This window comes from Amphibalanus amphitrite, unplaced genomic scaffold (genome assembly GCF_019059575.1).
Source record: "Amphibalanus amphitrite isolate SeventyFive unplaced genomic scaffold, NRLGWU_Aamphi_draft 000094F_arrow, whole genome shotgun sequence".
NCBI classification, from domain to species: domain Eukaryota; kingdom Metazoa; phylum Arthropoda; class Thecostraca; order Balanomorpha; family Balanidae; genus Amphibalanus; species Amphibalanus amphitrite.
Genome location: NW_024881590.1, coordinates 571,841 through 586,514, shown reverse-complemented (window position 1 = coordinate 586,514; position 14,674 = coordinate 571,841). Strand labels below are relative to the sequence as shown.

General features: G+C 44.1%; 1 protein-coding gene across 3 annotated transcripts in view; it reads right to left on the bottom strand.

Moving 5' to 3' along the window:
* Positions 1–397: 397 nt before the first annotated feature.
* LOC122380280 (trypsin-1-like) overlaps positions 398–14,674 on the bottom strand; it is a 51,248-nt gene continuing 36,971 nt past the window's right edge. Inside the window, exons 2-4 of one of the 3 annotated variants that reach the window (XM_043363319.1) lie at positions 8,275–8,451; positions 6,433–6,588; positions 411–1,152 (exon numbers count right to left, since the gene is read on the bottom strand). In XM_043363319.1, coding sequence (XP_043219254.1) covers positions 973–1,152; positions 6,433–6,588; positions 8,275–8,451 — 513 coding nt within the window. In that variant the 3' untranslated portion in view covers positions 411–972. Of the gene's footprint in view, positions 1,153–6,432; positions 6,589–8,274; positions 8,452–14,674 lie in introns of all 3 variants that reach the window. The other 2 variants (XM_043363317.1, XM_043363318.1) reach the window with 2 other exon arrangements.

Here is a 14,674-nt window from a genome sequence, read left to right as displayed (position 1 = left end):
ATAAAATGCGTTTTACTCGATGCTATAGCGCATTCCCTAGAAGACCCGTGAACGGCCAAACCTTTTATCTTTGACCAGACCTGTGACGTCATCGGTGACCCCCAGGTCAATGAAATTAGATTACCCTCGACAAATTTGACAGGGTTTTCGAACACCGTTTGAATTTTGCGGATCCACCCAGTAGTTTCGGAGATACGGGGGGGGCAAAAAATACCCCTCCCCTCCCCACCGCGCGGAAGGTGGCCGGGAGGCCCACTACCTGCCGGGTTAGGGGGTGTTGCATCAACCTCGCCCCCTGGCCCGGCGACGGTTAAGTTTTTTTTCTAAGCATATCTTCATTTCCAGCCTAAGCTCATCCTAATAGTACATATTTCATTTATTTCATACACGCGAACAAAAATGTAGGATTCGAATCAAAGTCGCATAACGGCAAAGACTGTGAGATCGGCATCTCAGTCAGTAAGCCTTCAGGCTGAAACAAGGGCTGAAACAAGCTTTTTTTCCTTTAGATCTGACGATGTCGCTTTAATCAATCACCGTGGAGAGAGAGAGATTGATTGAGAGAGAGATTGAGGCAAGCAAGACCTTATATGCTTAAAAAGGCTCTTGAAGGCGATCTCCTCACTGCTAAAAGAGTGTGTTCCAGCCAGTTGACACTTCAACGGGTACTGTTAGATTTATGAGGTAGAAATGAGCGTACACCTTGTACATGCAACACAAGCAAAGAACAACTAAACACGTCTTGATGCACAATGCAAATCCTCATAACTGCATATATGCTTGATCTAGGTACTGCTGCTTCTAAAAAAAGACCAGCAAAAACCTGTGATAAAGACGAGCGATATGCCAAGCAGAGCCGTATCGTCTCGTCCGACCAGAGCTGGCGCACGACAGTAATGGCTTCTCCTCCTCGAACGCGGCACACAAGATCGAGCATCACTCTGCCACTGGACGAGCACGACGTCCGTGCATTCAGCAGTAGACGGCATCTTCCATGTTGTCCAGGAGCCAGTCCAGGAACGAGTAGACTCGGGTGAAGACAGCCGGCACCCCAGGCTGGCCGCAGCCGGTGCGGTTGGTGGCGATACCAATCAACGTGAACCGGTCACGGTCATACCACGTCCTGATTATCAGTGGACCGCCGAGGTCATACTGAAAAACAGAAACAGATTAGATTATTGATAAGAGCTTAGGACAAGTATAAGGTCATCTGTCTTGTGACCTTAAACACTTGTATAATGTGTATTTAGGCCAATGTTTTGAATTGTTATCATTTGAGATGTAAGGCTTGAAAAAGACATTTTGTCGAAACACATGTGTAGTCAATTCAAAAGAATATAATTCAAATTGTTCCCATTGTTTATCCCATTGCAAGATTAGATTATGCAAGAAAATTGCATTGAGCATCTCCCCGCGTCTAGTAGGGTCGTCTACGGAGCCTGCCTTCCGTTGGGGTCCGGCGAAGGGCACTCCGACCTCCTGAACCCACGCCCCGTAGGGCTATTGCCGGACCTTGAACCCAAGAGAAGGCTATTTCGTCCCTCCCTTCCCCCCCCCCCACCATCTTGGAAATTTACCGTTCGATTTTCAAAATTCAAACGGTGTTCGATAGCCCCAAGAGGGAACTACCATGTGACCCAATTTCATTGACGTAGTTAGGTCACATGTCACATTTCTCCCCGTTTACAGGCATTCTATGAGATGTGTTGTAACATCGAGTGAAGGGTATGTTATCGAAAAATCATCAATAACCTTCCAGGCGGTGGGGGGGCATTTTTTTGCCCCACCCCCCTTAAGTTTTTTCGATATATCTCCAGAACCGCTGCGCCGATCGTCACCAAACTTTCCGTACCCACTCCCGTGAATAGCTTTTGCACATTGTGACCAAAACTTTTTTCCAAAGGCTATGATAGTATAGTCAGCGGTCATGTGAGTGTGAATGAATCATAGTCGTATGGAGTGACTGTAGTGTGAACCTGATCAGTGCGTGACTAGAGGGGTTGCCCGAGGCATTGTGTCAGTAGTACTGGGAAGAATGATGTGACGGGCACTAGCCAATGGGATGAATGATTGATGACGTGATATGACGTGATGCCCCTGTATAAATGTTGTGTGCGTTCGTGTACCGTTGAGTCGTCGTGGACCGCTAGACCTGAATAGAGTCTACCAAAGTGTTGCCAGGATCTTTTCTTCTGCATACGTCTTCTACAGATAGGTTGGCCAATAATGACGTTGGAGTGAACGCCATTTCTGCCTTTTTCGACCCAAAAAAAGGTTTCGCGGGAAGAGCTGTCAGGCCTACAGCATTAGAGATATAGGAAAAATGTTTTTTACATAAAAGGTGTAGAATTAACAAGGCTACTATATTGTGCTCTCAAATTCTTGAATTTTTGGATTTTGACCCCCAACACCCCAAAAAAAAAGATTTTTTGACCATAATAGCCGATTTTTTTTAATGAATTTCGAAAAAGCGGAATATATGTGATAATTCCTACCGCCTTCTATCCACATACCAAAATTGAGAGCGATACCTCTTTTTTGGCCAAGTTATAGCGAAAAACTGTTCAAAATTGATAACGTCAAATTTTCAAGCTCAATTTTTAGCAATTGTAGACCTCGTAGCGCACAACAAAGACCACCATTAGACTCCCCGTGACGAGCTGCATCGAATCAATACCCATTTTATGCAAAACTATCAACTTCGAAATTTGACCTTTTTTACCTGACCTTGACCTGACCTCCACCTGCTGACCTTTGGTGACCTGAACTGTGACCTGTCCTGGTATTATCAGTGACCTCAAATAGCAACATATGTACTAGGCACTGACGCCCTATCGCTGATTTTCGACAAAATGCGTTTTACTCGGTGTTATAGCGCATTCCCCAGAACACCCGTGAACGGTGAAACATTTTGCCTTTGACCTAACCTGTGACGTTATCGGTGACCCCGATGTCAATGAAATTTGGTTTCCCTCGATAAATTTGACAATTGGCTATCGAACGCCGTTTGAATTTTACGGATGCGTCCAGTAGTTTCGGAGATACGGGGGGGGGGCAAAACAATGCCCACCCACCCCCCACCGCGCGGAAGGTGGCCGTGAGGCCCACCGCCTGCCGGGATAATGGGTATTTTTCAAAGTAATGTTCCTCTAATAACATATTTTGTTACATATTTCCATATTTTGTTAACCCGCGCCCCAGTGGCAGTCTCAGCCAACTTCGCCCTAGAAGGGGGGGGCATTATGTTACCACTTACCATCCACCTCTAACTCAAAAACTAAGAGGGACAGAAAGACGCGGTAACAAGCAGTCGATAGCTCTCAATGCGTACAGGGTGTCCAGAAAAAAAAGATACTACGGAAATTAAGTCGCATTCATTAACGCACGTGCCGATTTTGTTCCAAATTCATGTGCTTATAGTGCAAGACTTGGCAAAACTCATGAGCACTGTAATGCGTCGTTGGAAAGTTGTCTGCTTGCCCTCCGAGATGGTCAACATGACCATCAGTCACCTGCAGACTGTGCTAGTGCTGGAGCTGATCCGCCGTAAGGCCGCTCACATTGAGTATCTGCTTTGAGGAGCTGCCGCAACTAACCAAAGAGTTTACATGCCATGTGGCACCTGCTGTCTGTTTTGCCATATTTTGGCGAATACAAGCATGTGCCATTTTAAAATGCAAGGTGTTTATTTTCGGAATCACAGCAAAACATAATAATATCCGTTTTTTCTGGACACCCTGTACGTTTGAAAGTATTTCGATCATTTTTCTTCTTAGAGCAATATTGGAGTCACTGGAAGTCATCAAAGGTCAAAATTTGCAAAATGTCATTATATTTTTTTTTTTCAGAAAACATGCATTTATCTCAGGAACAATGATGTCTAGAAAAAACGCATGGAAAGGTAATCGATAGCTTTTGAACTTTTCTTTTGATAACGTCATCTTTAAATGACCTCAGGTCAACGGTTTAGCCTCCAGAGGGCAAAAACTCCAAAAATAGCTGTTATTACCGAAAAGTGTTTTTCGACAATAACTTTTGACTAAAAAGGCAACGATATTTCTATTGCCAGAATCGTGTTTCTCTCGCCGAGACGCGTCGAATGAACTATAGGTTGACCTTGAAAGGTCAACTTGAAAATTTACCTCAGGTCAGGGTCATGACCTGACCGGAAAAGGTCATGTTGCATATCAGTCGATGCGTCTCAACAACACAAACACAATGAGATCATCCGCAGCGTCCTATCTTTTTCCAATCGAGAGTTGAGGCTACAAAAATCTGTTTGTAGCCTCAAATGACCTCGGATGACCTTTCTAGAGGCTATCAGCAAAAAAGACATCTTGGTCGTCACGGGTGATCCAAATCATTGTGATTCTGAAATATTTGGACTGTTCTTATGCGTACACACGGATCTAGAGGCATATTCATGTTTATCCATTGACTTATAATGGTAAGGTTACGCCACTGGTCTGACCTTAGGTCTCGTATATAAAAAGTCCGAGATATTCAAATTAGAGACGCCCATAACATCATGCAATCCACCAAGTTTAACCCTCGCCGGCACAGGGGGGGGGGGGTTGATGCAACCCCCCCTAAGGTTTTTCGCGAATAACTCGCGTAAAAAGCGTCCGATCGCGACGAAACTTCCAGTACCCTCGCATTGATCAATTTTACACCTACCCTTAAAATTTCATGACCCTGACCCCAATGACCTTTGACCTGTGACCTCTTTTCTGTGACCATGTTTGGCAGAAATCGCGGTTCGGCGCATGTCGGCTCGCATTAGCCGCGCGTTTGCAAGCTTTTCGTGGTTTCAAAAGTTCAAACATGTGATTTGATGTTGCTCCCATGCATTAGGGTGGGTTTCAAGGTCACCTGAGGGTCAGGTCAGGTCATTGACCTTTGGTGACCTTGGGTGACCTCGGTTCACTTTTTCGAGTTTTACATGTTTCTAGGCTAGTTTTTGGAGCTGAATTCGAATTTAGCAACCATTTGAACATTTACGAAGTAGTTTTGGTGCCTTCATAACATGTTACGAAGCTGTCCGAGGCGGTTGACACGTATTACGAATACCCGTCACAACCCCTACAGGTTGACCTGACCTGACCTGACCCGACCTGGTCTAAATGCTTAAAGACATAATCTCTGATCAAAACTAACACGATATTCGTGATCAGCACCCCGGAAAACCACATAGCAGCCACAATTTACGACTTTCTAACAGGTCCCGATTTTCCCGGTTTTCGGGTCATTGACCTGACCTGGAAGGTCACCCGATGACCTAGGACCTTAAAATTGGGTATCATCGGCTTCGTCTCGTGACGGGCAACACGCTCGTTTTTTCCGCGAAGCTCTAGCTCGATCAGGGGCCAAACGCGAGGGGGGGTCGTACCAACCCCCCCCCCCCCCTTGTGCCGTCGAAGGACTCAAAATGGCCTGTGCCGGCGAGGGTTAAGACCTTTCTGACAAACACTGCAGGCTGGACATGATTGCAAACTTTTTTAGGCTTGGTCAGTTAACTTGACTTGGTGACCTGACCTGACATAACCTGGGGTCAAAAAATTCACACATTGTCCAAAATGGATGTACAGAAAGGTACGATAAGCGGCGCGGCGCTACGCGCCGCGGTTTTTTATTCACACGCAAAAAACGCGACAGGGTGGTAACATATGCCACCCCCTCCCCCACTGGGGCGAAGGTTAAATGAGGTCACTGATACCAGGTCGGGTCACACGGGCTAGGTCAATAAGAGTCACCATAGCCGTTTTCACGACGGACTATCCGGTGAATGCACCTAATTTGACCAAATCTGCACCCAATCTCCTTTACAACAGATATCTTTATATCATGAATTTGTTCCAAAGTTTTAATCGAAAATAATGTCTGATAATGTGAAAAATGAGATCTATAGGCATTTGTCAAACCCAAACTGACAACTTTTAAGAAACACAGTGAACCTTATTTGACCGAATCTGCACCAAATCTGCACCTAATCTGCACCAAATGTGTACCAGATGGCCGTCTTGAAAACGGCTGATATGAACCAAACTATACCTACCAGGGGTTGTGACATGTTTAATAGTCAATTTTAAATTTCAAATTCAATGTACCCATAGAAATATTTAAATGAATGTAATGTGTTATACCTTACCTCTTGAACAACTCTGGAAACCCTTTAATATTGATTTACGTATCCCGATGAATTTTTATCTTATTCAATAATAACACTCGAGTCATATCCGAGAGAAATGTTCTCAGATATATTCAAGCATAGACCTCTGTATTACAATATGTATGATTGATTATGATTCTGTATGATCTCTGTATGATTCAAGGCAATATAAAGGCAAGTGTATCAACAGCGGTTGCGCTCTAAATCTGTTCTTCCTTAGGTTTGTCAGATATAGGAGAGTTAAAGAAGCAAATTGCTCTCACCGTGCAAGGGCCGGCGCCGCCCTCCCCGACAATCTTGGCGCCAGCGCAGATCATGCTCTTCTCGATGGTGTCTTCTCCGAGATAGTCGCCACATTCGCTGTTGCTGATGGTTCGCAAGTCCACTGTTCTGAGAGTGCTACTCGGCTCTCCTATGTCCTGCGAGGTAGAATGAGCTCAATTATTAACCCGGCACCGCCTGGGCTATTTGCCCACCCACGACAGCCACCCCCCCCCCCCCCCCCTGTTATCCAACGACCAACCAACGACCAACGACCAACGGTCGTTGAAAGGTTGAAAGAACCAACGACCAACGGTCGTATCGAGCCCCGCGAGGCAGCGTTCGAAAGGTTTCTACAAGACCTTCCGAAAGCACTCTTAAGATTTTAAGATTGAGGTAAACTTTCCGGGAAGGTCGGGTCAAAGGTCAAATTCTGGGGTTTCTGCATGACGAGGCTTACGGACAGCGGAATCGATAACTCCTGCTCGAAACTCACCAAAAATGACTTAAAAGACTTAGTGAAGGTACCATGTGCGTATAGGGGCCATGCTAAGCACGGGCCAAGGTCAGGTCAGGTCACGAAAGGTCACGGTAGGTCACTTCTGCTATACGTGGGCATGCGACACATGTTTTATGGGTTATTTTCACGCCGAATCCGATGGTCATGCTTTTATGTGGCCTTAAGTCACTTACCTGGTCATTAGTGTGTATTGAAAGCATACAAAATCGTTTATACTACACATCACCAAGTCGGGGCTAAGAAAGAAAGTCGATTTTTCATTTTTTATTTTTGACATAAAATGCACTTTTCTAGACGAGCTTTGACCCAGGAATCTAATGTTGCCATTTATTTTCACATGCAATGTTCAGAAGTGCCTAAAAATCACGAAAATCCTTATGACGTCACCATGTGCCCTACACAACACATGTTGGGGCTATTTTTTTACAATTTAGTGGTCAAAAAGCAAGATAGAAAGTTGACATTTGGTACATCTAATGTTCTATTATAGCTCTATAACATATATTCTGACTTTTGAAAATATTAAAAAATTTGGATTTTTTCTGAATGTTTTCCAAAAAAAAATATAGTTTTTTTTTTGAAGTTGTTAGGGGTGAAAACGCATTTTATTTGAAATACGAGATAACCATTTTAAAGAACTCATTGAGCTACGTTTGTTTATGTGCTCAATTTGCAATTTACTTTGAACCTTGACTTTTGGCGATTTTTCAAACATTTACCATTTTTTGACGAAAAAAGCCATGTAGTTACATCAATATAATAGATATATCTCATTTTGTTAAAAAAGAAAAAATGACAAAAGACGTCAAATTGATGAGGGAGAAGGTGTGCGAAGTTTCAAGTTGAGAGCGTAAGCGGTTCGTGAGTTATTCCAGAAAAACGGAGGGGTCAGATCCGACCCCCCTCCCCCTCCCCAGGCGGTCGCGTTTAATGTTGTCATACAAATAGGAGAAGCAATGCCTAATGAGGATTGCAGTCGACTTAAAGTGGGTTTGTCCAATGTTCAATGCATATTGCAATGCATACTGTTGAACTAAGGAACCCCAAATTCCCGGGGTAGGTAAAGGCCAACAAATTTTTCGCCCAACCCAGTTTTTACTACATCAGATCAATACTTAGGGAGTTAATGCATAGCTTTGTTTCACCCCTCGTCGGACCTTGGTTCTGTGTATAAGCCTCTGCTCTAGTTTTCCAGACATCACGTAACACTTCGAGATGAACGTTCTAGATCATTAACGCATCTGTGGCATGCATACGCATACGACGGAGGTATATGTATCTACATCGATCTGTGTTATCAAAAATATGACACTAGAATACTTACGCTAAGGAACCCGTACCCGGTGACAGTCACTATTTCATCTGTGTATTTGGACCTGTGCGGCAGGCAGATGGGAGCGAGGTAGTTCACCGCTAGTGGCAGAGACAGTATTGTTTCCATCTTCAGTAGCGCGATGTCGTTCTCCTTCGTGCTTGGGTTCAAGTCGGCGTGACGAATTATCTGGAAAAATGGATGAGTTGAGATTGTGGAAAGTCTCATCATACATGTCTAATGGACAGAGGGCAAAATTAACCCTCGCCCGCACATGGGGGGGGGGTGGTTGCCACCCCCCCCCCCCCCAGGTAGTCTTTCTGCTCTGCACTCAACATTTTTAGAGCTAGAGGGCTGATTTTTCGTATAGCTGCTCCTCTATCTTTTCTTGATGTCCACTGAAAATTTCAAGTTTCTGTGGTTTTCGGTTTCGGAGATATGACCTTGTTTGTCAGGTCATGTCATTACCCAAATGGCCAATTCTCAACATCTGGCGTTGGCTATGGGCCTTGTGAGCTTTTGACACCTTGATTTCGGCCTTTTTTACCAGTCTTACCTCCCACCTATCATGGAACATGTTGTTCGACGATGTACAGATATCAAGGTCAAGGTCAAGGTCAACCTAGGTCATCTAAGATAATTGCGTTTTAGGCGAGCGGAATTTACTTTTTGTGAAGTTTTTTCAATGCATTTTTGGTAAAAGCTTCTCAGATCATGATTTCACGTAATATAGACACATAAACAATCGGTGCACACATCAGTATACACACAGACACACACAGACATATAAACACATATAATTGACCTTGACCTAACTTGACCTGAAATGACCTCAGCAGCAAAAACCTGATCGGGTAGTGTGACAAAGAGGTTCTAGCTGGCTTGGCACCAGAAAACGGCATCGTCATCGGTACGTATATGATAAGCAGGCAGCAGCGCACTTGATATCCAACGGTGACCCAGCGTCATCGGTATCTGATGGGGACAGCACGTAATATTCCAACGGTGGCCCCAAACAGCAACATTTTTTAGTTTGACCTGACCTGGAAGGTCAATTACTGACCTGAGAAGGTAAAACTGGGTATCATTGGATTCGTCTTTTCCCAAAGAATCTTTTTGGTCTTTACCGCTAAGCTCTATCTCCAACAGGAACGAAATGGCGTGGGGGATGGCAACCACCCCCCCCCCCCCCATGTGCGTTCTAGGATGAGAAAATGGCATGTGCGGGCGAGGGTTAAATCAATGCACAGTGGGGATTTTTCCGATCTAGCGCGTATTAATTCCAAAAATCTTTTTTGGATTTTTGTTTATTTTTTGTGTCAGTGGGGCTAAGAAATGTCTGAATTTTTCATATATGGCATTGTTTTATCTGTATGTCCTCGGCAAGAATAAGAAAAATGCGCCCAAAGTTCACACTCATGCGTGATTACTCAATGGGCTCAGTAAGGCCCGAAAGTATAGCTCAATTTCATTGTCCTGTCCTGTTGGTTTATTCTTGCGAGGTCTTAAAGTTGCATATCTTCTGAAAGGCACCTTTATTAGGAATGGAATGGCAAACAGAAAGTATGCCACAACCTTACTCAGGTCACAAAAAATGACATTTACAAAAAACCCTTACAGACACCATATTGAAGGAATGGTATTCTAAATAAATGTAGGGAATCAACAATGTTTTCCACACTTTTCCACTCCGAAACATATCCTATCGAATTCGCCACTTTTTCCTGCACAAGACAACGCCTAGTTTGGCTGCCGGAACTTGCCTGAACACGGAATATTCACATTAGAGTATCTTAACCCTCGCCCTGGCAGGGCATTTTTCATAACACGGCCTGGCAGGGGGGGTCAATGCGACCCCCCCCCCCTCGCGATTGGCTCCTATGGCACCTAGAAACACCAAATTTGGTAGGTAGGTGGGCCCCCTGGAGTTCTCTCCCCTGTGCAAATTTGGTTGCTCTAGGTCAATATTTAGGGGGTTTTGGGGGTATAAATGTCAAAATTTCGCTAAAAACAGGTCAAAAGTTTTTCGCTTATAACTTTTGATCTATTTAAGATAGAGCAAAAAGAAAAGCACCAGTGAACTCAGCACGCCAAGGCGCGTCGAATGATATACTTTTTAGCTTGCTTAAGTGTACTTAAAGTTTTTTCTTAATTTTTAAGTAAACTTTAATTAATTAATTAAGTTCAAGTTAACCAAATTGCATCATATTGCATATCATTCGATTCGGCTGATGACAAGGAACACAATGACACCATTTTTTTAAGCTCTAGCGTCATTATGTGCCAAGTTATTGGCAAAAACGTGATTTGACCTCAGTTGACCTCATTTGACCTGACCCATGGATAAGTACACCAAACAAAGAAGCACCAAGTGACCTGCTGTTAAGTACTGTGGTTTCAAAGCACAAAAGTGATAGAACGAAGCGGATATCTCCAGTATTTTCCGAATTTAGTATTTTCCCATAGGCTTAACATTACGACGTAATGACCTCTAACTGACCTCAGGTCAGTGACCTAAAAAAAAAACGAACTATATGTTATACAACTCGGTGAACTTAGCACATCCTGAAAGTTTGAAGGAAATCAGTCCAAAACTGTGAGTTGGACAGGTGCAAAAAGAAAATTGAAATTTGACCATGACCTTGTACCGGTTTTTCTGACCTGGTGACCTGACCCAAGGTCACCCGGACCTGAAATTTTCAGGTCATATGTAAAAAGGTTGCCCCATAGGCTGTGCCAAATTTGGCGGCGCTGCGCGCCGCCGTTTTTACGCTATCTTTGAAAAACCTTAGGGGGGGTCGCATCGACCCCCCTGCCAGGGCGAGGGTTAATACCCCACTCTAGGAGCGCTAGGGCAAATAGCACGATATAGGTATGTTCCGAACATAGGCGAATAATTTTACTTCGTGATTTATATGATGCATATTTCCTGAGACACATTCATTAGGAATAGGATGACAAGCGTAAATTATACAAACCGTAATCATATTAACCCTTGCACTTGTGGGGAGGGGGAGGGGGAAAGGGTCGGATAAAACCCCATGGTTTTCCGCAAATTACTCGCGCAAAAAGCGGCCGATCGCGAAGAAACTTTCGGTGCCCTCGAGATCATCAATTTTACATCTAACCTAAAAATTTCATGACTCTGACCCAACTGACCTTTGACCTGTGGCATATTTCTCGAGACCATGTTTGGCCGGAATCGCGATTCGGCGTATGCCAGCTCACATTATCCGCGGTTTCTAGTCTTTCTGTGGTTTTAAACGTTTAAATATGTGAAATGATGTTGGTGCCATGCATTATTGTAAGTGTCAAGGTCACGTGAAGGTCAAGTCAAGGTCATTGACCTTTGATGACCTTGGTTCACTTTTCCGAGTTTAACCCTCGCCCGTATAGGGGGGGGGGTCGAACGGACCCCCCCCCCCACGGTTTTTCGCGAATAACTCGCGTAAAAAGCGGCCGATCGCGACGAAACTTTCAGTACCCTCGCGTTAATCAATTTTACACCTACCCTTAAAGGGAGATAATGAGCTTTCTTTTTTCTTTAATAAAAATTACTCGACATCTATACTATTTCTACTGTAGTTTCTATAAAATATGAAAATTTCCTAGCACATTTTCGTATGTGAAAAAGGTTTTTATTTTTGCAAAAAAGAAGCAGTACTTGCAGTACTTGTAACACCCACCGAAATGCGTTGTCCTTCTTGTCCTTCTCTATAAAAAAGTCGCAGTATATGGCGCTTTTGTTTCAAACAGCGACGCTTGGGTTTTTGTTTATGTTATCGCCTTGTCGTTGCTTGGTTGTAAGGATTCTAATTTGAATTAGAGTTAATTCGGTTTAGAATTAATTAGATTCGTACATAGTGCCTACTCTTCTTTGTTTCCAAGTATTATTTTGCGCCACAAATGAACGGCATGCGCCATAAACGCAGCCAAATCTTGCGATTGCGACTACGAAATTCATTATTTTGGCCTCAGAGCCTGAAGCGAAAAATACAAGCATATTTATTTCAAAAAGACTTCAGGTTTGTCGAACGGTGTTATAAGAATTTTGATAACAGTACTGCATAAGTTTTTCAGTGATGCCGCAAAAGTGTTGTATCTATCTTCTTTTATTGTGCAGTCGGCGGGACCGATTCAAAATTGAGTCGTTGCTACTAAAATAGCAGCATATGGCCTCAGATGATGAACAGGAAAAATAGTTGCGTAAATTTAGACATAAACCACCCCCAAACCATGAATATCTTTTGAAGGCACTATAGACGACCATTAACTAACTATATGTGATGAAGATTAAATGTAAGGAATACGCTCATTTTACAAAATTACATGCAAGTACCAAAAAGTGATGTAAGTACTTATTCAACGGTCATTTTCAGCGCTCCCCGCTAACGTGACTTCAAGTTGAGATATTTGCGGCAAGGTACCGCATTGAGCAAAATGGTTTTAATTTACATTATAACTTGTTGTGTTTTGTCAGAAAATGATCCTAACTCAGATTTTGTGGAAAAAGGTCATTATCTCCCTTTAAAATTTCATGACCCTGACCCCAATGACCTTTGACCTGTGACCTACTTTTCGAGACCATGTTTGGCCGGAATCGCGATTCGGCGTATGTCGGCTCGCATTAGCCGCGCGTTGGCAGTCTTATCGTGGTTTCAAGCGTTCAAACATGTGATATAATGTTGCCCCCATGCATTAGGGTGGGTGTCAAGGTCACCTGAAGGTCAGGTCAGGTCAGGTCATTGACCTTTGGTGACCTCGGTTCACTTTTTCGGGTTTTACATGTTTCTAGGCCAGTTTTTGGAGCTGAATTCGAATTTAGCAACCATATGAAAATTTACGAAGTAGTTTTGGTGCCTTCGTAACATGTTACGAAGCTGTCAGAGGCGGTTGACACCTACTAGGAATACCCGGCAGGACCCCTACTGGTTGACCTGACCTGACCTGACCCGACCTGGACTAAATGCATAAAGACATCATCTGTGATCAAAACTAACATGATATTCGTGATCAGCGCCCCGAAAAATCCCATAGCAGCCACACTTTACGACGTTCAAACAGGTTCCGATTTTCCCGACTTTTGGGTCATTGACCTGACCTGCAAGGTCAACCAATGACCTAGTACCTTAAAATTAGGTATCATCGGCTTCCTCTCGTCACAAGCAACACGCTCGTTTTTTCCGCGAAGCTCTGGCTCGATCAGGGGTGAAACGGCAAGGGGGGGTCCAACGGACCCCCCCCCCCCCCTTATACGTTTGCGGCTGGAAAAACACCAATACGGGCGAGGGTTAACTTGTTTCTAGGGTAGTTTTTGGTGCTGATTTCGAATTTAGCAACCATTTGAATATTTACAAAGTAGTTCTGGTGCCTTCGTACCATGTTACGAAGCTGTCAGTAGTAGGTGACACCTACTATGGATGGCCGGCAGGACGCCTACTGGTTGATCTGACCTGACCTGACCCGACCTGGCCTAAATGCATAAAGACATCGTCTGTGATCAAAACTAACATGAAATTCGTCATAAGCACCCCAAAATACCCCGTAACACCCTAACTTTACGAAGTTTCAAGAGGTCTTGATTTCCCACTTTAGTTGGGTATCATCGGCTTCCTCTCGATTGACTGACTTGGAAAGTCAACTAATGACCTTGGACTTTGATATTGGATATATTCGGCCTCATCTCGTCATAGGCAGCACGCTTGATTTTTCCGCGAAGCTCTAGCTTGATCAGGGGCCAAACGGCTGAGCCGGGGGTCCAATTGAACCCCCTATACTATGTTGATTATGCACATTCACAGGTAACATTCTCACCAGAACACACCAGCCAGCATCGGTGCACAATCTGGCTACAATACTACCTATGGTTTGCCCTCTACGAATAAAGACGTGCTAGATCGGAAAAATCCCCACTGTGCCGAATGGCGTGAAAGCACGTGTAGGCCCTTTAAACCCTCGTCCGCAAATGCCATTTTCCCATCCTAGAAAGCACATGGGAGGGATGGCTGCCACTCCGCGCGCCATTTCGTTCCTGCTGGAGATGGAGCTTCGCGGCAAAGACCAACAGATTTGTTTGGGAAGGACGGATCCAATGGCATCCAAGGTTACCTCATCAGGTTACTCATTGACCTTCCAGGTCAGGTCAAACTAAAAATGTTGCTGTTTGGGGCCACCGTTGGAATATTACGTGCTGTCCCCATCAGATACCGATGACGCTGCCGTTTGTGTTGCCAAGCCAGCTATAGAACAGCTCTTTGCCACACTATCCGACTAAGTTTTTACTGGCTGTGGTCATTTCAGGTCAAGTTAGGTCAAGGTCAATGAATGTGTTTGTATGTCTGTGTGTGCTGTGTGTATAGGTACTGTATACCTACTGATGTGTGCACCGATTGGTTTATGTGTCCCTATTACA